This window comes from Danio aesculapii, chromosome 14, assembly GCF_903798145.1.
Source record: "Danio aesculapii chromosome 14, fDanAes4.1, whole genome shotgun sequence".
Taxonomy (NCBI): Eukaryota; Metazoa; Chordata; class Actinopteri; order Cypriniformes; family Danionidae; genus Danio; species Danio aesculapii.
The window spans coordinates 52,047,910-52,075,443 of NC_079448.1; the positions used below are offsets into that span (position 1 = coordinate 52,047,910).

Below are 27,534 nucleotides of genomic sequence, written 5' to 3' on the forward strand. Positions count from 1 at the left end.
CAGAAAGTGGTACTGTACGTTTGCTTTAGGTGTTCCCTTTGACAGTGAAAACAGCCATAAAAGCATACCAAACCTAACTGAACTGTACCGTACCACTCAGTGAAAATGGGCCATTTAGGTATTGGGTAGGATTAGGGATACAGAATAAGAACATTATATACTAATAAACGGTCAATGTTATAATAATACGCAGAACAAGCTGGTATTAATAGTGAGAATTGATATTAAAATTAAAGTGTTACCCTTTTATGTTTTACAAAAATAACAAAAAATGAAGATTAGGCGAATTAATAAGTGATTTAATCATTTATATTGTGGTTATTTATTTACAAATACACACCAAAGTGATACGAAAACCCACACCGAAGGTTTATTTAGCACATTAATAGCACATAAACTGATGGTACAGACAGGGAATATAAAGATGGTACAGTTAAAGTCAGAATTATTCACCCTCCTGTGAATTTTTTATATATTTTTTATATTTCCCCAATTACATTTAACAAAGCAAGGATTTTTTCACGGTGTTTCCAATAATATTTTTTCTTCTGGAGAAAGTCTTGTTTGTTTTATTTCGGCTAGAATAAAAGCAAAATTTTAAAGCCATTTTAAGTTCAATATTATTAGCCCCTTTAAGCTATATTTGTTTTCAGTTGTCTGCAGAACAGACCACTGTTATACAATATTGTGTCTGACTCCATCATGAGCTTGGAGGACTGCATCCATACATCTCTGCACTGACTCAAATCACTGATTAATAAAGTCATCTGGAATGGCAAAGAAAGCCTTCTTGCAGGACTCCCAGAGGTTATCAAGATTCTTTGGGTTCATCTTCAATGCCTCCTCCTTTATCTCACCCCAGACATGCTCAATAATGTTTATTTCTGGTGACTGGGCTGGCCAATCCTGCAGCACCTTGACCTCCTTTGCTTTCAGGAACTTGAAGTATGAAAAGGAGCGCTATCCTGCTGAAGAATTTGCCCTCTCCTGTGGTTTGTAATGTAATGGGCAGCACAAATGTCTTGATACCTCAGGCTGTTGATGTTGATCATCCACTCTGCAGATCTCCCGCACACCCCCATACTGAATGTAACCCCAAACCATGATTTTTCCTTCACCAAACTTGACTGATTTCTGTGAGAATCTTGGCTCCATGCGAGTTCCAGTAGGTCTTCTGCAGTATCTGTGAAGATTGGGATGCAGTTCAACAGATGATTCATCTGAAAAATCCACCTTCTGCCACTTTTCCAAATGATCAACTAGAAGTCCAGTTATTATTTGCTCCTCTTACAACTGGGATCGACGACAAGACTTTTATCAGTTAGTGTATGTTAATTTCTTCTCCCTGAGTATCAAATGACCTAAAAATTTGTCATCTGCATCCCTGCAAAAGCGACTGTTGTCAGAATAGAGATTATTAGAAATAATGCGGGGTGTTTGGTTTATTTTCCAGGCATCATAATATGTTGATTGAGGGTGAAATGTGACCAGTCACACATAGTTTAAGTGTCACACGTTAACAGTGAACATGACTGTTCTCAGATGAGCCGCAGGGGCTTGGTTAAAAAAAATATAGAAAATATGGGAAAACAGAAGCACACGAGGAATTTCACACTGGGTATCTTTGTGAATTCATCTAATAAGACGCTTAGAAGCATACAGTTATGGATGTTTAATCTGAGTCAAGATGAGACGGACATGCATGACAGAAAACTGAGGCAATAAGTGACAATTAAATGTGAAGTACTTTTAAAACACAATGCCAGGTGTATCTTATATTAGGTTTGTGTGTTATATATTTGCTTATTTACTCACTTATAGACTTCTACAATGCAGTACATACTCACAAAAACACTGAATTTATGTTATTACACATATATGATTTCTTTGACAGGCCCGTAGCCAGCCTGGTGAAAGGGGTGGGTCTTTTTTTTTCAAGAAGTCAACGTTTTTGCACTCATTTGACTCGTTTTCTATTTAATTATGAATTAAATACTGGATTTTAGTAAATGCTGACATTTTAAGCGCTATTTATTAGCTGCATTAGCTTGCCGGGTGATCATAACAACACTATTTGATGTATAAAATATTTTATTAAGATTTATAATGAATAAATATGTATAAATACTGATTTAAATACTAATTTATCACATAATATATCATTAGAAAGAATTAGGAATCTGTTAGTTTTAGATTAAAAACTGTAGCCTATAGGCCAGCACATTCAACTTTCCTCAGTCAGAATTTGGCCACTTAAATAATAAAAAATTAAAACATAATAATAATAATAATTACATTAGGTAACACTTTAAAATAATGGTTCATTAGTTAATGTATTTACTAACTTGAACAAACTATTAGTTATATATAGGGATGTCCAGATTCAATCACGTGATCGGAAATCAGGCCTGTTTAGCCGGTTTCAGATTCAATCGGAATCGGACGTTACCTCCCATTCAGGACTCGAATATATACGTGTGTGTTTGTGTGTGTGCGTGTGTGCGTGCATGTGTGTGTGTGTGTGTGTGTGTGTGTATAGAAATCTTTCTTGACTTCACACAGAAACAGCAACATGTGTGGCATGACATCACTTTGTTTCAGAGATGCTATTGGTTAAATGCCGGCAAAGTAAAACACGGAAGCAGCTTGAAGTGGAAAGCGCGAGTCTGTCTGTGGTCTGGAGATTGATGACGACAGCATTGCCATAGCAAACTGTGAGATATGTAAACTTGGGATTGCCTGCCGGGTGTTTTAAGTTGAGGTGCTATTTTTTTTATATATTAGATTTGTTTTATATTTAGTGTTGCACTAAAGTCCAAAAGTGAAGAATTGATGTAATTTATTACTTGATTGTTCAAGCTACCTCACAGAAGTGCTCTGTTTGTTACCAGAGTTGTTGAATGTTAAAATAAGGTGAGTTAAATAAGAAATCAGGAACATCCTGGATTCGTTTCTTCACTCTTATTTTATTCTTTTTTTAATGTATTATAGAAGTATCGGATCGGGTTTCAGCATTGGTGGATACTTAAAATCAAATGACTCTGACTCAGACTCAAGGGCAGGAAAACCTGATCGGGACATCCCTAGTTGTATATTTATTACAGTACTTATTCATCTTTGTTAATGTTATTTAAGTTAAATAACGTTAGTTCATGTTAACTAATGGACCATTATTCTAAAGTGCTACCTAATAATAATAATAACAATAATAATAGTAATGTAGAGCTTCACAATTTTACATTTGAAAATTCATGCATAACAAAAATAGCCAAATTAGTATTCAAATTATCTTTAAAATGGGCCGCTTTTGGTGCTTCACACCTTTTTATTGGTCATTTTTTTTGTTCCAAGAATAAGGTCCAAGATTTAGAATAAAAGTTAGCTGTATAATGTTTTTTTCTTTTTAAAATCAATACATTAGGTCAGTAGTGAAAGATGATTCACTTATGTCAGATTATATTTTTCTTGCACAGCTGGATGTTGGACTAAAAAACAATTGTTTGCATTGGTTAAAACTGGTTAGCTGAAGTCACGCAGAAGTGACAGTCAACAGAGAATTTGGCTTGCTCTAAAAGCCTATTTTAATGGGGTTTTTTCCACAATTTATGGTGAAAAAAATACTGTACTTATTCTGTCAAGACAAATGAGCTCATGTATGGGACAAATTCTGGGTCAGTGAGGGCTAGGTTTTTCAAACCACCCAAACCCCCTCTGGCTACGGGCCTGTTTGATGTACATAAACATCAATTCAGATATTTTTTTTTTCTCATTTGGTTTATCAATTGCCAACCATGCAAACAGAAGCCAGCTAAAATGATTAAAAAAACAAGACATTTAGTTGTCTTTAAAGGGATGGTTCAGATAAAATACAGGTTTTGTCATCATTTACTTACGTATGATTTGACATTTTTAATGAATTTTTAATAAACGGTCACTTAGAAGAATAATAGTGACATTCACTGTTCACATTCAAAATATACAAATATACAGTTTGGTGTAGAAATATATTTCCTTCAGCAATTGCTAGAGAATTTCATAATTAATTATAAAGAAATGGCAAGTAACAAACTGAATAAAGTGTGACATTGTAAAAGTAGAAAGGTTTAAAGGGCACCTATGATGAAAATCAACTTTTGTAAACACTTTGGACAGAACTGTGTGTAGGTAGAGTGTGTCCTCAGTCATACTGGAGTGATATAAACACAACAAGTCTCTCTTTTTTTTAGTTTCCTGACATTAAAATAGGATCCAAATCCCAGTGATTTTGAGGTCCACCACAACGTGATGTATCCCCGCCCACTGAATTGATTGACAGGTGTCATGTTTCCATGATAACATGTGTACACATACCCACAAAACATTTTTTGCAAGGAAACTGAGATTAAAACATCCGTTCAACTCTCTGTGATCATCTCCACGTCAAGTTTAAGATGTTTGTAATAAAGATAGTAAAGTCATTGTAATTCCTAACAGATATAATCACCACGGCTGCATGGTGTCAGTAAATATGCTGTACGTACGTGCATGCGTGCGCGTGCGCGTGTGCGTGTGTGTGTGTGTGCGCGTGCGTTTGTGTGTGACTCATAGTTTCAGAAAGGCTTGAATAAACTCCACCACAAATACATGGAATAAACTTACTTGGTAAGTTTTTTTATCACTGACTGCTGTTTATCTGATGTAATACATTATGAGAAGCAGATGCGCATGTGGGAGCGATGGGCGGGAAGAAGCAACTCATTTGCATTTAAAGCCACAGGTTACAAAAACAGTTACACTGTACTCAGACACCACAATGGGCAGATTCTGGAGGCTATAATAAATGATCTGATGAGAATTTTGAGCTGAAACTTTACAGACACATTCTGAAGACACCAAAGGCTTATCTTACATCTTGTAAAAGAGATAAAATCTTCTAAATCTTTTCCTGTAAAACTGAGTCAAAAGGATTATTCGTATATTGAAATATTTAAAATATTTAATTTTTAAAAAATTATGTATTTATTTTTATATAAAAATAGAAAATATGACTCAATGCACAACATTTTACCATCTTTTCTTTTCTGAAGTTTAATAAAAATTCACTCAAAACAACAAATAAATGTAAATGTATGAAAGTACATATAGAAACACTTAAAAAGGAAATCCTTGCACTCGATTAATCTTTATTTACAACTAGTCTCTAATTATTACCTCATAAAAAAACTTGTTTTTCTTATATAAGACAATAAACTCTTAAAAGTAGCTAAAGGTACTGTCTCGAGAAAATTTTTTGCTTGCACAAAGAACGTTTAGTGAATTGTTAAATGTTCTTGGAGCCACTGATGACAGTAAAGAACCCTTTAATATTTACCCTCTTATTTTTAAGAGCGCTGAAATATACCACATTATATAAGGGCGACATGGTGACTCAGTGAAAATGAATGAATACATGACATACAAGATCATATTTAGATAAAAACTGTTATTGTATGCAATATAAATATTTTTTCAACTATTGAATTTACAAATATACATTAATCAACATTTTGAAGTGGATCAAAAATGTTTTTCAAAATTACCGAAGACAAAAATGGGTGTAGTTCAATTGTTTTAGGACAAATTTGATGAAAGGTAATGATTCACTTCAAATGTTGACCACTGTATGTTCAAATACATTAGCTATAATTTCATGTTGGTTCATATATGGTCATAAATAAATATGTGTGAGCATATATTTGAACACATATTTACATATTCGTAACTCCAATGGTTGGGAAATAATATTTAAAAGCGGCAATTTCCAAATATATATTGTTTATATGACATATTTTAGAAATGTGAAATCCAAATATGGTCAAATATGAAATGTGCAAATATCATGGGTCTCAGACTCAATTCCTGGAGGGCTGCAGCTCTGCACAGTTTTGCTTCAACCTTAATCAAATACAGTCCAACTAATCAAAGTGTTCAAGACTACTAGGCTGTTTTTCAATATGCGTTCTTGTCTGTACATGCGTTCTTGTGTCCTCGTTAAGCGTCACATCAACCGTCGCCAAAGTACTGTTCCAATTCAAAGTTCACATCTTGCCAAGTACAGATAAAATTCCTGAATGTGTACTTGCTCCGCCCATTTTGTCGAGGATGCATCGAGAGGTGACTTGTGCAAACTTGCAAAGCGCAGGTTTCCCAGAATGCATTGCAGCCCAACCCAACCAGCAAAAGCTAATGGCGAGGAGAAAACCCGCACGGTTTTAAAAATACTCCTCTGTTGTGTTACAAAATAGAGTTTTTCAGGTGAGAATTTTGTTGTTTTAAACTCGAATTGGAAGTTTATTCACAAAGATAGAAGTCTTTGACGATGTGCCTCAGCTTGTGCAGACTGACCCCCAGCCTGCCAGCCGGGGCTCTGTCATCACCTCCCTCACTGAGAGCAGCTTTGCTTGGCCAGTCCATCAGGGATGTACCGCTGGATTGCATCTGTTCATTGTAGTTATAACACGATATTTAATACGTCTTGTTTATGTCTAATGGACTGTTTTTGGCTTGTAAATCTGTTATTTGTTCTCAGGTGTATTATTTTGGCCGTGTTTGTTATGTTTTATAATTGCCTTTAATTATGTTACTGAGTTGTATGCTGTTTGTCTTTGTTTACCAATTATCTTAATGTTATCTTTATTTCCTATTATTTACGTTTTGTACTTTATGCTTGTGTAATGTCCGTTGTAGTTTATTATGTCTGATAATCAAAGACACAAGTCTGTGTATAATAACACAATTTACTTCACATTTTTAGTCATTTATGATGACATTTTCTTAAAACAAAAATATATATTTATAATATCAATAAAATATTAATTAGGCCGTTCTTTATATAATTAAAGAGCCCCTATTAAGGGTTTTTGAAAATGACCTTACATGTAGTGTGCCACACATCTCTAAGTGAAGTAAAATATCCAGCTAAGGCTTACATCTGAAAGTGCGTTGTGTTTAAAACTATTGATTCATTTATAAAAGAGTCGACTCGATGCTTCAAATGAATCATCTTGATAACAAGTCTTTAGTCGTTTCGTCGTGAGGTTGACATGAAACTTAAGCCCCGCCCAGCTGTTGCACGTGCAAACCCGGGAAAATTGAAACCTGCAGCCCCGCCCACAAACACTGTAGCAGATCCCAGTTGAATCAAGTCATGAAGACGCTGTGCTCAGCTGGATATTATTGGAAGTGTGAGGAGAAAGATAGTGTTGTTTTCCCTTCCCAAAGATGAAATTGTGAGGAGTCAGTGGTTGAGTTTTATTTTTGCAAAAATACCTCAGCATTATAGCCCAGCCTTGTGCTGTTCCTGTCATTTTTCTGAGGAGTGCTTCAACAATCTACACGCTTACAATGGGGGATTCGTTGGCCGTTTGTTAAAGGAAGGATCAGAAAAGACTATTGATGTATGGGACTTTGTCAGAGCTCGACAGGAACTTTATCAGTACACAGTTCATGGATCAGCTTCTTCCTCCATTTCACAAGTGTAAGTAAGTGTGATTAAAATGGTTGCCTCATTGTTTTCTCTAGCTTGCAAAATATGTATTTAATTGTGTTTTGCTACTTGTAACCACTTGTACTGTATCTGGTTAACTGTATCTCTATACACACACCTGCCAACATTTGGTCCGGGAGACCAGGGGATTTAGGTAAGGAGGTGTGGTGTCTGTTTTCCGGGATTAATAACTAAATGGGTGGATTGATGTAGATCTGAAATATGAGAGACTCCAGGCAAAAGCAGGAGTATTGGAAGGTATGCTCACACATATACTGTGCACTCTGACTATCCAATTAGGGCAGATTAGCTTTGCACTAAGGAGGGGTTTGGGAACAAATGAATCTCTGAACTAATCCTATGGGATAATTAGGCAAAGATAAATGCATATTTTAAGACAATGAAATGGTTTTTTTGACCTTGCATGCAAAAACAGGGGGTCTCTTGTTGTTGGAGACCCCCAAAACCAAAATATGATCCCTTTAAATGTATAATAGGGGCTCTTTACATAATTTTATAGTTAATTTACAGTGAAACCGAATTCACGGTGAGGTAAGTGACGTTACAAAGTGCACTGCCGTTGCATTTGAAGAAGTACCCGATTTGTGTCCTCCATAGTTCGTTCCTCAAAGTCTGAACTTGGCATGTCTGAACTTTGTGTACTTGGTATTGAGAAACGTCTCTAATGTCTTGCAGTCGAGAACACCTTGTTTAGTTGGATCACCTTGATTAGTTGGATTAGCTGTGTTTGACGAGGGTTGGAGCAAAACTGTGCAGAGCTGTGGACCTCCAGGAGTTGAGTTTGAAACCCATGGCATATATTATCACATTTCTATATAAGCAATAAAGAAATTTTAATTCTATGACGATCCATAAATGATGACAGAACTGTCAATTTTAGGCGAACTATTCAAAAAACCAACGACAACAAATAAATTAACAGTATACAACAAACAGCAGTCACTTTTCCAGAGTGCTGATCCACTCCTTTAGCATGGGAGTCATTAATTTCACAGTTTTCCCCTTTGAGAATCATGCTGTATTAGTGTTTCTCCTGGTTTAGATGACTGTGCAGCGATGACTGGTGTCTGGACTGACGCTGGAGCCGCCGTCGGTTTTTACCGTAGTTTTAGACGAGCTGATCTGCGAGCGTAACTCTTTCCGATGACAGAGCCGATCTCTGTAGTTTTGGGCGAAAAGCAGTAGCATAAGCGGGTTGATGCAGCTGTGAGAGTAGCTCAGGCAGATGCTGATGTTGTATGCGTACACAAATGCACTGGTGGGATGCTGGATACTCAGATTGATCACTTGGATGACGTGATATGGAGACCAGCAGACTAAAAACAACGCGATCACCATCAGAACGGTTTTGGTGGCACGTTTGGCCCAGACTGACTGCTTGCGTTTGACACGACGGATGGAGCGAAACACATGGTACAGAGTCAGAGTGTAAAACGTGCAGATTATGATGAGCGGGATCATAAATCCCAGCATGGACTGGTAGAGCGTGTACCAATACATATCCTGAGGCCCGTCCAGGTTAATCATACAGATGTCCATGCTCTTCTTGGAGATCACCTTGGCGTAAATCATGACCGGGATGCTCAGGAGGAAACTGCCCACCCATACCATGATATTAATGATGATGGTCCACTGGATGGTTCTCTTTTCAGACGTAGGGTGTACGATTGCGATGTATCTGAAAGAAAAAACATTTTTAAAAAATTATATTGTGTGTTATAGCAAAGATTATAGAAGTCACAAGACGTGTCACTCGGATAGGTTTCAATGGGGATAAGTGTAACGATCAATATGGGGATTAAAGCCCCGCCTTCTAGTACAGGAGCCAATCAGCGATCGCTATAGACTCAGGAGGGGAACATACGTGAGATTCTGCAGATTTTGTGTAATTCGAATGTTTAGAAATGAAACTAAAGAGACAGTTGTTGTTTAATTTTATTGGCGATTCCTTTATTCAAAATGTAATCGTAAGCTTGACAAGCAGTTTTGGAGGATTTGATGTTCCCCGATTCAAACAGAATGCCAGAGAGGCATTTTAAAGATGGCCACTGAGTAAAATGACTTGCCTTAAAGGCACTTTGGTTATACTATGTAACTTTTTGATTCTAATTGGATGATGATCATTATATGGTGTGCTGTTATTTTCATATAAACACTCAGCTTAAGTAGTTCCAGACTGGTTTTGAGCACATCGCAGTTCATTATTACATGGCAGTCTGGAATACTTGATTCTGAATGGTCAATTGTTACATTTCAAGGTATGTTATTCCCAGATAACAACCTCTGAAACTAATAATGTCATCCATTTATATGCTTGTCTGTCAGTTTTGAACAGTTTGTCACCATCTTGTGAATAAATAATGCATAGTTTAATGTATACTCCATTTTTTTCTGTCAGCATTACCTTTAATTAAAGAATTAATCAATTATTTCTGATCAGAACAATGTTTTGTGTCGAATTTCACATTTGTGAAAGGTGGCCACAGTAACTAGTGGTGTAACGGATCACAAAGCTCACGGTTTGGATCACATTATGGTTTTTTAGTCACGGATAGGACCGTTTTTTGGATCAACCAAAAAGGGGAGGAGACAAATGTAATTTGCTTTCCATTTATTACAAAAACAGTACCGCAAGAAGCCTTTGGTTTTAACAAACAGAACATAGAACCTGTAATTATTGAAAATAAAATGAATAAAAAATCAGCTAAATAAAAATAAATAGTAAAATATTTGGTACAATGAAAGATTCACTGTTACTACTACCGTTGCTGATGACACTAAATGTAGAAATCTAACATTATAATTTGTACAACCCATATTTATTTTAGTCTCATTTTCAATAAATAATTCAGTAACTCATAAAACATCATGTTTCATTGCTAGATGGATTATTTTTAAAGAATGGCATATGTGGCATATTTGTAATGGCTGTTCATCGCCACCAATGTCGCCATTGCTGCCTAAAACTTTTATTTTCGAGTGTCGTTAAATGCATATGATTGTAATTTTGTTCCTCATCCTAAACATCAGTGGTTTTATCTAAATTATAAACTGTTATGCCAGTAATTCTGTGTTATTTGACTGTTTATGACTTCTTAACTTACTCAAAAGACTAAAGACTGAATCTTGATTTTTGCGTTTTCAGATTTGAATGCAGCGATTCAAAGGTTTATTAAACATATGCAAATCACCATCAATCATAAATTATGTTGCGTGGGTGTTGAGATCCTGATCTTTTAATGATTAATTGTGCTGCTTACACTGAATGCATTGACACAGGCTAAACAAATAGTGACAGAAAACACCTTTAATAACCTAAGAAACCCACCACATCCCCAATAACCCACCACAACTTCTTCCATCATCATTATATTTTACAGGAAATCCTAAATGCCTTCATACATGTGATTTGAATGACACAAGAGGCGATCTTTCTGTTATTGTTACAAATTTATGAATAATCTACCAGTAAAAAAATATATTAATCCGCGGGCCATGTGTGTTCCAAACCGTGGGTTGTGCTCCTTTTCACCCCTACTATTAACTGTAGAGTCTACAGGAACTTACAGGCAGCAGTTCGCCAGTAACTTATTATAAACCAATTACAGCAAAAATACTGTATTTACATTTAACTTGCTATAAAATATACAGCAATTTCCCAATGCAACTTTAAAAAATAAGTACCACATTGCATAACTGTAAATACAGTAAAATACAGCTCATATTACAGTTAAACAATGTGTAATTTACAAAAGTCGCTAACAGTGCATGCAATAAGCAGGAGACAGTACATTCATGTGAATGATTAACAGAATAAAGTATTTCAGGGTTATATATAAGTGATCTGCTTCAGGTTTGGCTGTTGATAAACCTGTCTTGCTTGATTCTGCAATAACAATCACCTGGATGTACTTTATAACTTGCATATAACTATGCTGAATGATTTGAGTTATTTCACAGCTGTCAAAAATCACATCAAACCACAACAGGCTTTGGATGAGATGTGTGAGAAACTAGTCCTAAAAAACCTGACAAATGTCTGAAATACAACATCTGAACAGTGACTTTGGCTGTGGGAACTGGAGTATAAGCATAATAACTCTGGTCTGTTGAATTCACCTCTGAATGAGCCTTCAGAAATCTTAAATGCTGATTTGGTTGCACTACATAAGAACTGCTCTAGAACAAGTCTATTTCTAACATTATTAATGCTAATCTAAACACATTAGCCAATCTTTTCCCTAGGGTTTCCTCTCCATTTTATGAAGAATTTGTATTATTTTTTTGATAGTAAGATTAGGGATCTTTGGCAGGGGGTAACTCCCTCTTAACCTGTTTACCCCTCCTTATTCACTATATGATTTAATCGGTTTAAACTAGCACTTTAGATTAGTGTGTTTGTATAAAGGGTGTAGCTTTAGATTAGTTTAACTTATATTTTACAAATAAGAGCTTTTCAGTCGAGCTGGATGAGCATGACTCAGTAATGCGTTTTGCCCCGTGGGGTTCCCCAGGGCTCTGTTTTGGCTCCTTTGCTCTCTATGCTCACTCTTGGCTCAATTTTTAGAAAACATGGTTTGTTGCTTCAATATTATGCAGATGACACCCAGGATTATTTGCCTGTCAAACACAATTCTGTGAATCTTGAATCTCTCATGACATGCTTGACAGATGTAAAGGCTTCGCCGTCATTAAACTTTAATAAAATGCTTAACTTCAGTGAAAAGAATCTAAAACTTTTTTCAGTCTGTCTGATTACTTGAACTCCTCAATATTGGATGTCTCTATATTTGAAACCAATTGTAAAAATCTTGTTTTATTTTTCATGATAGCCCATAGTTTGACCGACACATAAATTCAGCTATCACTTTTTTATGTTCACTACACTGGCTGCCTGCGCATTTTACAGCTCATTTTAAATGTTTTGGCTTCTTTCAGCTCCATTTGCTTTCAAAGCAAAGCCTTTTTCTCCATTTTGAAGGTATTAAAAAAATATATATATACACACTTTTATTTTATTTAGGCTGGACTTCTCCAGCTAGCTTAATTTTGGTATAAGCCAGAGAGCATTATTCCAATTGCATGCTACTGGGGTAAAGAAGATGGAGCATATCACTCTTTTATGTTCACTACACTGGCTGCCTGCACATTTTACAGCTGATTTTAAATGTTTTGGCTTATTTGAGCTCCATTTGTTTTCAAAGCAAAGCCTTTTCTCTTTTTTTTTTTTTTTTGAAGATGTATTTGAAAACTATATATACAAGGCAAGGCAAGTTTATTTCTATAGCACATTTCATACACAGTGGCAATTCAAAGTGCTTTACATAAACGGGAATAAAAGAAACAATTATAAGAGAAATAAAAACAAATACTAAAAATGCAAAAAAAAATTTAAATAAAATAAAATAAATAAGCATAAAGGCAGATAAAATGTGTTATAAAAGAATTAAAAAGAAGAGAAAAACATAATAGTGCGATCTGTGGGACGTAGCACAGTGCTCATTCAGTAAAGGCACAGCTAAACAGATGTGTTTTCAGTCTTGATTTGAATGAGCCTAATGTTGAAGCACATCTGATCATTTCTGGAAGCTGATTCCAGCAGCAAGGGGCGTAGTAGCTGAAAGCCGATTCACCCTGCTTTGACTGAACTCTTGGGATTTCTAATCTATTTGATCCTAAAGATCTGAGTGATCTGTTAGGTTTGTATTCAGTGAGCATATCTATAATGTATTGAGGTCCTAGGCCATTTAGTGATTTATAGACCAGTAATAATACTTTAAAATCTATTCTGAATGTAACTAGGAGCCAGTGTAAAGACCTGAGGACAGGTGTGATGTGCTCTGATTTCCTTGTTCTGGTCAATATTCTGGCTGCAGCGTTCTGGATGAGCTGCAACTGTCTGACTGTCTTTTTGGGAAGGCCAGTGAGGAGGCCGTTACAGTAATCCACCCTGCTGCTGATAAAAGCATGAACAAGTTTCTCTAAGTCTTCACTGGAAACAAAGCATCTGATTCTTGCAATGTTTTTGAGATGATAGTATGCTGATTTACTAACTGCTTTGACATGACTACTGAAACTCAGATCTGACTCCAGAGTCACACCAAGATTCTTGACCTTATTTTTTGTTGTTTGACCCTTAGAGCCAAGGTACGCATTCACCTTGAGAACCTCATCTCTGTTCCCAAACGCAATCACTTCAGTTTTCTCTTTGTTTAACTGAAGAAAATTTTGGCACATCCAATTCTTAATTTCATCAATGCATTGGCAGAGGGTGTCAATGGGGCTGTAGTCATTAGGCAGTAAGGCTAGGTAGATCTGAGTGTCATCAGCATAGCTGTGGTAGGAGATTTGTTTTTTTGTCATTATTTGGCTCAGAGGGAGCATATAAAGGTTGAACAGGAGAGGTGCCAGAATCGAGCTGATACAAACAGTTTTATTTTATTTAGGCTACATTTCTGCAGCTAGCTTTATTTTGGTATAAGCCAGAGAGCATTATTCCAATTGCTGCTGGGGTGAAGAAGAGGGAGCATATCACTCTTATTTTTTACAGCTCATTTTAAATGTTTTGGCTCCTACTTATCTTTGAGCTTTTGACTGGGCATCAACCCATATTGTTTACTCCTCTCTCAAGGCTACATTTAGGGGACATTGTGTTGCTTTTGTGTGTGTGTGTGCCTTATCACTGTTTATAAGAAAAACTTCTACTCTTAGCATCTTTAAGTCCAGTTAAAGACTGTTTTATTTTTATAGCATATGATAATAATACATTCACACATACATTTAATACACTTAATTAAACATGTGCGCATGGACATCACCTATATAACTGCAGGTTAACTATGCTTAAATATAATAACTGTTAAAGCTATTAGTTACTAATTAATTAGTTCAAGTTATTAGTAACTACTAATACCACTTTATAGTATGGTATAAAACACTATAATATTTACCATAGATTGTTGGGAGGGTTCAAAAATAATTGTGCTAAATCAGTCAATTGCACTTTTGATCAATTTAATGCACTCTTGCTTAATTAAAACTAGGAATTTTGTTTATTAAATCTTTCTTAGGCCATGTTTTGAAGAGTATTAGTCATCATTCTTGCTTTTGTCTTGCCCACATTTGTCTTAATCTTGCTCACTGGGGGTATTACTTTACACAAAGTCACATTCTGGCAATACACATTGTGAAAACATCTATAAAAATGAAAAAGGCTGACTTGTCTTGACTCTCGGAAAGCAAACAGATCACATGCTGCAGAGCAAGTGACAGATTTCCAGCAATTGCATTTGCTCTCTTTGTATTCTTCGAGATTTACATCTGATAAGCGCCTTTGTATAGAATCAGGAGATGTGTACTCCACTACTATGACTATTTTTTTCTTCATCTATGCTGCTTTGATACAATCTACAATCTAAAGAAGTGCATTTGCACTTATTTTTTTTTATGAACGAGCAGATGCAGCCATTGAATCCTTATTGTCTCATTCACTTCCTTTGATATTTAGCTCGTTATGCTGCTTGATGTTGCAAACTTCATTCATTCATTTTCCTTCGACTTAGTTACTTATTTATTAGGGATTGTCACAGCGGAATGAACCGCCAACTATTCCATCATTTGTTTTATGCAGCAGATGCCCTTCCAGCCGCAAACCCAGTACTGGAAAACACCCCTACACTCATTCTCACACACATTCATACACTTCAGCCATTTTAGTTCATCCAATTCACTTATAATGCATATGTTTGGAATGTGGGGGGAAGCGGAGCACCCGGAGGAAACCCACGCCAACATGGGAAGAACATGCAAACTCCCTACAGAAATGACAACTGGCCCAGCCAGAACTTAAACCAGCAACATTTTTGCCGTGAGGCCACAGTGCTAACCACTGAGCTTATTCTATTACTTCTACTTTTATGCGTTTACATACACAGCAAGTAGTTTGACTGTTTACTGTCATTTATTATTTCTTGTCATTTCCCTATATGCAAATGAATCTCTAGTTTTAAAACAATTGCAGAAAACAGCACTCATCTGCATTACAGAATAACAACAAAATAAATTAAAGATGACTTTATTCATGTAGAGTCCAAAACAGATCAGCATCATGATTACTAATTACTTTAATTACTAATCATTACATGATTAGCATTGCATTTAAATGACTTTTCTAATCATTATGTCTGAAAAGCAATTTGAATAAAGTGATAATGTAGTTATTATTAATTACTTAAATAAGGAATTTACTTAAGGAATTAAATTACTTGACTCAAAACTATTTAAATGTCTATACATCTCAACACATTGAAAATGTAAATTAAACTCTTAATTATTCATATTTTTAGTCAAGCATGGCCTTTTGGCTTTAATAATGTTAATACTTCACCTTTTTTTTATAACAAATATAAAATTATTTAGTTAACCAATAGAATTACACTCAAAAAAAAAAACATAATATGTATCAAAACATGATTTCCAACTGGAAAACTGGATGGGAGACCACATGAGAAAGCTGGGTTGCTGCTGGAAGTGGTGTTAGTGAGACCAGCAGGGGGCACTCAACCTGCTGTCTGTGTGGGTCCTAACACCCCAGTATATTGATGGGGACTCCATACTGCTCAGTGAGTGCAGGATGAGACCCAGGATGTCCTTCAGAAAAGTGTAGCGGTTTGAATGGGCTTTGAGTGTCCAGAAAAGCGCTTTCTAAATGTGCAAAATTATTATAATTACTATTTAATAACTATCATATATTGTCATTAACTAATTTCTTACTCAATTCATTGTCAATGCATGTGCACAAAAAAGGTGATCTTTATTTAATAAAATGGATGATACATGTATCGCAATATTTTTAATTGCATTACTGCATAATATATGAATATAAAAAAATTAATGAATCTAATTTTATTTCATCAGTTTATTGCTAGAATCTTGTTTAATTGAAAAATTGAATTATTCTGCAAAATATACTCATTGGCCACTTTATTAGGTACACCTTACTAGTATTGGGTTGGACCTCCTTTTGTCTTTAGAATTGCCTATCGTGGCATAGATTCAACAAGATACTGGAAATATTCATCAGAGATTTTGCTCAATATTGACATGATAGCATCACACAGTTGCTGAAGATTTGTCTGCTGCACATCCATGATGGGAATCTACCATTCCACCACATCCTAAAGGTGCTCTATTGGATTGAGATATGGTGACTGTGGAGGCCATTTGAGTACAGTGAACTCATTGTCATGCTCAAGAAACCAGTCTGAGATGATTCACGCTTTATGACATGGTGTGTTATCCTGCTGGAAGTAGCCATCAGAAGATGGGTACACTGTGGTCATAAAGGGATGGACATGGTCAGCAACAATACTCAGGTAGGCTGTGGTGTTGACACCATGCTCAGTTTGTACTAATGTGACTCCTCTGTAGACCTCGGTTGTAACGTGTGGTTATTTGAGTTACTGTTGCCTTTCTATCAGCTGGAACCAGTCTGGCCATTCTCCTCTAACATCAACAAGGCATTTGCGCCCACAGAACTGCCACTCACTGGATAATTTCTCATTTTCAGACCATTCTCTGTAAACTCTAGAGATGGTTGTGCGTGAAAATCCCAGTAGATCAGCAGATTCTGAAATACTCAGACCAGCCCATCTGGCACCAACAACCATGCCACGTTCAAAGTCCCCTAAATCCGCTTTTTTCCCCCATTCTGATGCTCGGTTTGAACTGCAGCAGATCATCTTGATGTCTACGTGACTAAATGCATTGAGGTGCTGCCAAGTGATTGGCTGATTAGAAACTTGCGTTAACAAGCAGTTTGACAGGTGTGTCACGGTTGGTTGCAAGAAAGCAGACCCAGTTGCAGCAATGAACTATACTAAGCGGTTCATTGACAGAATAAGGCACAAGTGGACAGACAAGGGGATGACAAGGTCCAAACGGTAGGGGCAACAACACAGGGTGTTACACAGCCAGTGGTAGAGACAAGATGGTACTAAAATGAACAGCCAGCCAGGAGTAGGAGCAACAGTAGTAAAAAGCAGAGTTAGATCCTGGAGCAAGCCATGTAAACTCCAAACTGGCAGGCCAGGACACAGGACTGGAAAATTATAAGACACAAGACAACAAACAGGCAGCAATAATATACAATAAAACTAACTAAATCTAAAATCGCAAGATCACATATAAATACTAGGAGAACTAAACTGACTTGGGCAATCTGATAAAACAGAAATGAAGACTTCTAGAATCTTAAAGAGAGTAATTAAACAATCAAACAACAACAACTAATAATCAACTTCTAATAAGACTGCGACTGACAGAAAAATGAAACAAAAATGGTTAAAGCAAAATAAAGATTAGAACACAAAATTAAGAAACTAGGAACAAACAAAAGAAAGTAAGCTACAAACAAACAATCAGTAGACAAAAGAAACTAGAACAGGCAAGACAAAAGCTCAGTAAAGATACAAGGCAAGGTTACAAGACAAGTTCACATGGAACAAACCGGCAAAGAATTGAGAACACACAGCACAATATATAGAACAAAGCACATGAGAGACAGGTGAAAGCAATCAGGATAACTAGGTCTAAATAAGAGGGCTGGGTAACTGAAAACAAGGAGGAAAGACAAGAGGAGCACATGGCCAACACTAATTAAAGCTGCGGTCACACCGGGCTTTGTGTGTGCGAAATTCTGTCGTGCGGCGCTGCAAAAAGGGGCGGGATTAAACAAGATGATCAGACATTAATAAAGCAAGCGATTGCTCCATGTTTAAAATTTCTCTCCAGAGATGTCATGTTTTGATCCTCGATTGGTCTCACACAGTCAAGTGATGCGGTTTCGCAGGTCAGAGTTCACCAAGCTTGAACTTTGCACCGCAGCGAACTGTGAAACCGGTCTGACGCATTCGCGTGCGTATGAATGGAAGTCTATGGGAGGAAAATCCCAGTGTGATCACAGCTTAAGGCACTGCAATGTAAATAAGCGCTGGACAAACAGGCATTAAACACAGACAGGACGGACGAGACTGTCAGGTCAGGACCATGACAAGGTGTACCTAATAAAGTGGCCGGTGAGTGTATATTTGTATGAGAAAAAAACAATTACTCTGCTTTTCTGAATGGATTTATACAGAATTGTTGCACTTATTTGCATCATTTAAACAAGTATTTTATTAAATAACTAATTATACCTAAAAATAAATAGTAATGCTTTACTTTATTTAATGGATAAGTCATTTACTGTCCCAGATACTAATTAAACCCAAGACTGTACATCAAATAATACAGAATAATCTTTGATATTTACTTAAAAAGGGAAATGAATGTGCCTGTACAGTATAATGTATTGTTCACAGTGACTCTAAGGTTATCTTTAAATAGATGGTTGGGTCATTCAGTACATGACTTAGCAAAAGATCATGAAAATGTGCAGCTAAGATGCTTCATCCCAGTAACTCTAAGCATGTGACGCAGTGAAAATAAAAACAGCAGGATCCCTTTTGGGAAAACAGCATTGACGCTGTATGAAGAAGTGTTATAATAGAGCTTTATCATCTAATCACACTGAGGCCTTCTGGGAGGCTCATATGCCTTTGACACACACACACACACACACACACACACACACACACAGCTAAGCAAAAACTCTCCTCTGCACTCCACATTGTGCGTACGTGATGAGGTATTGTGTGTTAAAGTGCTTTTGTGAGCCATAAATATAAGCAAGAGGGAGTTTCAAAGTCACACAGCAGTCCTTTCTCGCAGATATAAAGCAGAAAGATGATCAATATTAGCTTGCTTCATTTCTCAAGGACATGTTGTGTGGATCACACTCTTGACAGATGCATTGATTTCTGCCTTTTTTGCATAGAGGAACGTCCAGATCAGTGTTTAGACAGTAATTCGGTGGGAATCTGCTCTGTAATTAAGTTTTCAATGAAGAATGCAGTGCTTTTGACCTCAGCGCTGATGTTCTTTGTATTATTTAAAGGGATAGTTCACCATTAAATAAACATTTAGGCACTATTTGCTCAGCCTCAAGTGGTTACAAACCTTTATGGGTTTCTTTTTCTGTTGATCTCTAAAGAAGATATTTTGAAGAATGCTGAAAACCTGTAACCGTTGATTTCCATAGTAGGAAAAACACATAATGTGGAAGTCAATGGTTATAGATTTGCATCTTTCTTCAAAGTATCTTCTTTTTTGTTCAACAGAAAAAAGTCAAACAGGTTAAGGGTTTTTGGGAGAACTATTTCTTTTTACACCGTTCATTTTCTGAAAGAAACCTATATAGAACATTCATTCATTCATTCATTCATTCATTCATTCATTCATTCATTCATTTTCCTTCAGCTTAGTTCCTTATTTATTAGGGGTCACCACAGCGGAATGAACCGCCAACTATTCCAGCATATGTTTTATGCAGCGGATGCCCTTCCAGCCGCAATCCAGTACTGGGAAAAACCCATACACACTCAATCACACACGCACTCATTTACTACGGCCAATTTAGTTCATCCAATTCACCAATAGCACATGTGTTTGGGCTGTGGGGGAAACCCACACCAACAAGGGGAGAACATGCAAACTGCTCACAAAAATGCCAACTTACCCAGCAGGGACTTGAAGCAGTGACCTTTAAGTATTTAAGTAATTTTAATACCTTTAAGCTGTAAGTATTGTGTAGGATTAAAGATATAGAATAAGATCATACAAAATATGTGCTTTATAATACTAATAAAAAGCCGATATCTTAATAATAGACAGGTAATAAGATACTAGTTAATAGTGGGAATCAGTAATTAAGCTAAAGGCTTACCCCTTATTTCTTCTGTCAAACACAAAGGAAGATATACTGAAGAATGTTGGAAACAAGCAGCCACTAATATCCACAGTAGAAACAAAACAATGGAAGTCAATGTCTGTTTTTTTTTTCAACATTCTTCAGAATATCTTCCTTTGTGTTCAACAGAAGAAAGAAACTCAAACAGGTTTGTAACAAGCGAGTAAATAATGACGGAATTGTATTTTTTGGGTGATTTGTACTTTTAAGGTACCAATTATATGAACCATTTATATAAACGTGTGCTTTCTGAAAAAATACCATGGTGGGTCAGCTTTTGTACTTTTATTTTCCCTTCACCTTCAGAAATGAAGGTACAAAAGCTTACTCTGGGCTGATATCATTTCAAAAAGTACATTTTGTACTTTTCTACTAGGGCTGGGCCGATGAATGATTTTACATCAAATCGCGAAAAAATTGATGTCAACAACAATCAGCTCTGGATTTTTTTACTCTTGGGGAGAGCGGGGCACAAAGTAACTCTTTTTGGTTTTGGCCAAATAATGAACAAAGTAATGGGGTTAGACAAACCATTTGTTTCTTACCAACAACACACAAGCCTCTCCTACAAATCAGCACTGGTTGTATGATCGCCGGACTTATGGTTTCTGTGCAGTGCTGCCAAAAGTGCCATGAGTATAAATGTTACTATTTACCCCACATGCAGGGTAAGGTCCAGTTTACTTTAAACAGTAGCTATATTTCCTCAGTACTTAACTCATTTTTTATTCTGCGTAGCACAGTATGTTTATTTATTTATTTATTTATCTATTGGATAAACACATGTGGATTTATTTGCATTATCCATTATTATACATTGCATTTATTTGCATTATTAGCAATGAAATTATTATTTTTTTTGTCTATTAAACATATTTTCTATTAAAAAACATTTTATTTAAAAAGTCAACATTACACTTAAAATTCAACAATTATTTTGTTGGTTTAGTTGGTGTCCAACACTGTGTGGCTTATTTGTAACACCCTGTTACAACTAACCCCGCTGTGTCGAGTTTTCCTCAAAACTGGCCAGCAGTCACTTTGTTTTTTACATCTTTTAAAATGGTTTCATCTTTTAGCCTAGAAGACGTAATCACAGCAATATCAGATTTTCCGTTTATACTTTCACAGGTATTTAAAAAAAAAAAATAATATTAACTACAATAAAAAATACTTTTATGCTGCAAAAAAAAAATTTTTCTCGATGTTTTGTCATCCAAATTTTCCAATCAAGCTTTTAGAAATGTGCAACAAAGTGTGTTGATATTAGAGATGTACTGTTTCGGTCATCGAAAATTTATCGGCCGAAAATGTTATGTCGTTTAGTGGATTCAGTCATTGTTGAGGTACTCTTTTAAATCTGGAAGCATTAACAACTTATATTAAAATATATATCCTTATCATTCAACATGGAAAATAATTATTAAGACTGTATTTTTGCACCTTAAAAGTAGTAAGTAGGGCTGGGCCCTTTAGAAATTAAGATGTCCTTTAAAAGGGATAGTTCACCCAAAAAATGTACATTTACTCACTACTTACTCGCCCTCAAGCAGTTCCAACTATATGAGTTTTCTTCTGTTGAACGCAAAAAAAGATATTTTGAAGAAAGCTGAAAACCTGTAACTTTTATAGTAGGAAAAACAAATACTATAGAAGTCAATGGTTACAGGTTTCCAGATTTCTTCACAATATATTTCCTCATGTGAAACAGATGACAGAAACTGAAAGAGATTTGGAACAAGTGAGTGAACTATATCAGAATTTTCATATTTGGGTGAACTGTCCCTTTAAGATACCACAATAGTGTGCCTTCAGTGACAGCTTTTATACACTGTAAAACATGCTGGGTTCCACACAGTCAATTTGTGTTGGGAAAACATGAGGGAATGAAGTTACTTATAAGTAGGCCCACACGGAATCTGCGCACACAGAATTCTGCAGATTTTTAGCCCATCATTGATTCTGTTTATTTACTTGTGTAAATGTGTGTGAATTTATATTTATTCAGTATTTAAATTAAATACAGTAATATTATTGACTAATCTGAAAATACTCATTTGATTTATTTACAATACAGTTTATAAAGTCATATTTTCTGTCTTTTAGTAGAGATATTATATGAGAGACTTGCTTTACCAAATGAAGTGGATCTAATTGGATCTAATTAAATACAAGTTAAAAAAGGTATTACTTTTAATTCATATATTAAGGTTTTAGTTATAATACTCCCAAAATAATTCTGCATAAATCTGCAGATTTTTAACACAATTTTGTGCAGAAATAGCAAAACAATGTCCTCAGATTCCATCTGGCCCTACTTATATAACTTATTTGTTTATTTTAGTGTTGGGGGTATTGCATTACAAGTAATGCAGGTTACATAATAAAATTACTCTTCTAAGTAGCGAGTTAAGTAATGCATTAGTTTTAAAAAAATTAGAAATAAAATTTGAGCTACTTTTTAAAAAATGTAATGTGATTTACTTTTTAGTTTAGTTCACGTTTTAAAAAAATGCTGAATTAAAATGATCATCGTCACATTGAATCCCGGGCTCAATGTTAGAAAATACAGGAACAGACAGAAATGAAGACGGCAAAGCCTTACATTTCTGTGATAGAAATATTCTCATTATTTTGAGCGCATTGAAGAAAAAGAAAAAAGGATTATCTAAACGGACAGTGATTTGACTTTTTAATGAGACATAAAGTACAAAAGTAGCAAACGCATTGCTTTAAACTTCTTATTAATTCGTATATATGACATGTAGAGCTCTGGGGTCAGGAAGTTCTCCAAAGATAACATTATCCTGCATTAATGTTTTCTTATGTTTTTTAAAGGTAAATGAAGGTTATACTGTGTGTTTTCAACTCTTCTATAAAAAAAAAAAAAAAAAAAGAAGAAGAAACCCCCCTGAAAGAGATCAAGCCTCGGCCAGGTCATAAAATATAAGCAAGTAATGCAACTTGTTACTTTTTTGAGGAGTTACTCAATATTGTAATGCATTACTTTCTAAAGTAACTTCCCAAACTCTGGTTTCATTTTTAGTTAGTAGCTTGAACAAACGTCATTTTATTGAGTGCACACTGTAAAAAAAAAAAAAAGTTTTATTGAGTTTTATTGAAACAACATGAAGGAATTCAATTAATGTATTAGTTTTTACAAATTTAAGTGGATTAAAACAACTAAGCAAAACAAACAGTAAGAAGTGTGTTGTTTCAGCTTATTTTAAATAAGTAATTTGAACTAATATTTTTGAGTGTACACTGTAAAAAAAATGCTGGGTTCCACACACTTGATTAAGTTAGCGTATAGTTTTTACAAATTTAAGTGGATTGAACATGAAACAACTAAGTTGTCGCAACAAAAATAATAAGAATTGTTTCATCTTATTTTAAATAAGTAATTTGAACTAACAGCAAACACTTTTGAGTGTACACTGATAACAATGCTTCCACACTCTTAAGTTAACGTATAGTTTTTACAAATTTAAGTGTGTTGAACATGAAACAAATAAGCTGTCCAAGAAAAACTCTTGAAAATTGTGTTGTTTCATCTCGTTTTAAATAAGTAGTTCGATCAAACAGCAAACATCATTTTGTTAGTGTACACTAAAAAAATGCTGGGTTCCACACAATTGACTTTAGTTGGGACAACATGAAGGAATTAAATTAACATCATTTTTTACCAATTTAAGTGGATTGAACATGAGACAAAAACTGGAGGAAGTGTGTTGTTTCAGCTTATTTTAAATAAGTAATTTGAACTAACAGCAAACACTTTTGAGTGTACAACATGCTGGGTTCCACACATTTAATTAGGTTAATGTATAGTTTTTACACATTTAAGTGGATTTACTGTTGCATAAAACAATTAATTGTCCAAAAAAATCCTCAAGAATTGTGTTGATTCATCTTAATTTGAATAAGTAGTTCAAACAAACAGCAAACATCATTTTTTGAGTGTACACTATAAGAAATGCTAGGTTTGCACAATTGATTTTTATTGGAACAACATGAAGGAATTAACTTAATTATTAGTTTGGTCACACTTTATTTTGATGGTCCGTTTGTTGAATGTAAAATATTCTAATTCTCATTAGATTACAAGTAGACTGTTAGATTGTGGTTAGGGTTGGTGTAAGTTGGCATGTACTTGCAAAGTTTCTTATAGTCAGTTAAATGTCTGTTGAAGGAGCAGTATCAGCAGATATTAAGCAGACAGTCTACTAATACTCAAATGGATCATGAAAATAAAGTCTTACCATTAGTTTTTACAAATTTAAGTGGATTGAACATGAAACAACTAAGTTGTAGCAGCAAAAACAGCAAGAATTTTGTTGTTTCAGCTCATTCTAAATAAGTAATTTGAACTTAAAGCAAACACTTTTTGAGTGTACATTGTAAGAATTTACTTAATTAAGCTAATGCATAGTTTTTACAAATTAAAGTGGACTGAACATAAAACAATTAAGTTGCCCCCAAAAAAACTCTAAAAATGCTGGGTTTACACAGTTTTTATTTGGGACAACATGAAGGAATTAAATTAACCTATTAGTTTTTACAAACTTAAGTGGATTGAGCATAAAACAACTAAGTTTTCACAACAAAAACAATAAGAATTCAGCTTATTTTCACTAAATAATTTGAACAGCAAACACTTTTGAGTGTACACTAAAAATGCTGGGTTTCACACATTTGATTAGATTAATGCACGGTTTTTACAAATTTAAGTTGATTTAGCATAAAATAATTAAGTTGTCTCCTCAAAAACAACTTAGGAATTGTGTCATTTCATCTCGTTTTAAATAAGTAGTTTAAACAAACAGCAAACGTCATTTTTTGAGTGTACGCTGTAAAAAAATGCTAGGTTTACACGATTGATTTTTGTTGGAACTACATGAAGGAATTAAATTAACGTAATAGTTTTGTACAAATTTAAGTGGATTGAAAGTGAAACAAATAAGTTGTCACAACAAAAACAATAAGAACTGTGTTGTTTCAGCCTATTTTAACTAAGTAATTTGAACTAACCACAAACATTTCACTGGAAAAAAAAGTTGCTGGGTTCCACATACTTGATTAACAAATTTAAGTGGTTTTAAAATAAAGCAAAAAAAGTTTTCCCCTCAAAAACAACTCGGAAATTGTGTTTCATCTCATTTTAAATAAGTAGTTCGAACAAACAACAAACGTCCTTTGTTTTGTTTGTGTATATATATTTCTGAGAGTTTGCATTCATGCAGATCTCACCTGTCAATGCATAGCACAGTCACGATGCCCACTGTGGTAAACTGGTTACTGACGTCCACCACAACCACAGCTTTACACATGAAGTGCCCAAACACCCACTGCCTGTCTCGGACCAGCTGATGGATATTGAAGGGCATCACCAGCAAGAACAGCAGGTCTGCGATGGCCAAATTCAACACGTAAATATCAGACACCATCTTCTTCTTGCAGGACGCCACGGCGTAAATCACGAGGCTGTTGGCCAGAACCCCGACCGAGCACAGGACGCCGTAGATGGTGGGGAAAATGTGCATGAAAGACGCGATGTCTATGATGCTGTAGGACGGGACGGTCCGGTTCACGCACGAAATGTTGGAGGAGTTTGCAAAATCGGAATCGCAAAAAATATCCGAAGCATTCATGTTTAATAATAATAAAAGAGTTCGCTTAAAAAAGAATAAATAACTATTAAAAAAAAGTTGTTGCGCGCGCAATTACGCAAGGTTTTACGCGGCGCTCTACTTCATATTCACAGCGTTTAAAGTTGAAGTTAAAGTTTCCCTCTGGTGTCGGTGATCGACCAGTTAATAGTCGTCGTGCTTTTCATTCAGTTTGCCGAACACTCCGTCTCTTGAGATGCTTTTTTTTAGTGCATGTATGCGCGCGTCTGTCTCCTCCAGTTCTGCTGTTTGAAGACACGCGTGTGTCTCCACCCTTTCAGAGCTCCCCTCTGCTCTCCATCACACTCATATCCGAGAGGAAAAGAGCTTGATGATTTAATTATGCACCGCAGGACGATCCGACGATAAAAATATATGGTGTTTTTCAGCCATACCATTTATTTTGCACATATTATAGTACTTACAACTCTTTGTTAGTGAATGCTTCTGCACATACTGTAGTTTTAACTATAGTGAACTGATAGATTGTAGTATACATTAGTTCTTATAACATTAAACTGTGGTGCTATAGTGCTTTTAACCATGCTATAGTAAAGTATTTGAAGTTTTGGTAATTCGATAGTTGCTATAAGCTAGTAACACAGCAACTACTATAAACAAATGACCCAATATTCTAGAACTACTCTCAGAAATAAAGGTACGAGCTGTCACTGGGGCGGTACCTTTTCAATAGGTACACATTTGGACTTAAAGGGTCAATGTTGGTATCTCAAAAGTATATATTAGTACCTACACATTTAAGAGGAAGACTTTTGTACTTTTTAGGTACTAATATGTACCCTTGAGGTATTATTATGGAACTTTTAGGTACAAACTTGTACCTTTTGAAAAGGTGCCACCCTAGTGACAGCATGCTTACCTTTATTTCTGAGTGTAAGGTATATTATACATTGTAGTTTTATTTAAGTAATTTTTATAGCTTCTCTGCTCTCCATCACACTCATATCCGAGAGGAAAAGAGCTTGATAATTTAATTATGCACTGCAGGACGATCCAAAGATAAAAACATATGGAGTTTTTGAACCATACCATTTATTTTGCACATATTATAGTACTTACAGCTCTTTGTTAGTGAATGCTACTGCACATGCTGTAGTTTTAACTAGAGTGAACTGATAGACTGTAGGATATGTTTTTATTACAGTAAACTGGTATTTCTATAGTTGCTAGTAACACAACTATAAACAAATGACTCAATATTCTAGATCTATACGATAAACTAAACTACAATACATTGTAGTTTCATTTCAGTATATTTCAGAGCTTCTCTCTTCTCTCCATCACACTCATATCTGAGAGCAAAATGACTTGATGATTTAGTTATGCACTTCAGAACGATCCGAAGATAAAAATATAGGCTACTATGGAGTTTTGGAGCCATACCATTTACCATTGTACATTTTTTAGTACTTACAGCTCTTTGTTAGTGAAGGCTACAGCATATACTCTAGCTTTAACTCTAGTGAACTGAT

General features: G+C 35.4%; 1 protein-coding gene across 1 annotated transcript; it reads right to left on the bottom strand.

Moving 5' to 3' along the window:
• Positions 1 to 7,902: 7,902 nt before the first annotated feature.
• On the bottom strand, positions 7,903 to 26,300 carry LOC130240243 (melanin-concentrating hormone receptor 2). Its single transcript, XM_056471674.1, has 2 exons — positions 25,623 to 26,300; positions 7,903 to 9,203 (listed from the first exon to the last, which is right to left on the bottom strand). The coding sequence occupies exons 1-2, from the start codon at positions 26,021 to 26,023 to the stop codon at positions 8,564 to 8,566; spliced, it is 1,041 nt and encodes a 346-aa protein (XP_056327649.1). The 5' UTR covers positions 26,024 to 26,300; the 3' UTR covers positions 7,903 to 8,563.
• Between the last annotated feature and the right edge of the window lie 1,234 nt (positions 26,301 to 27,534).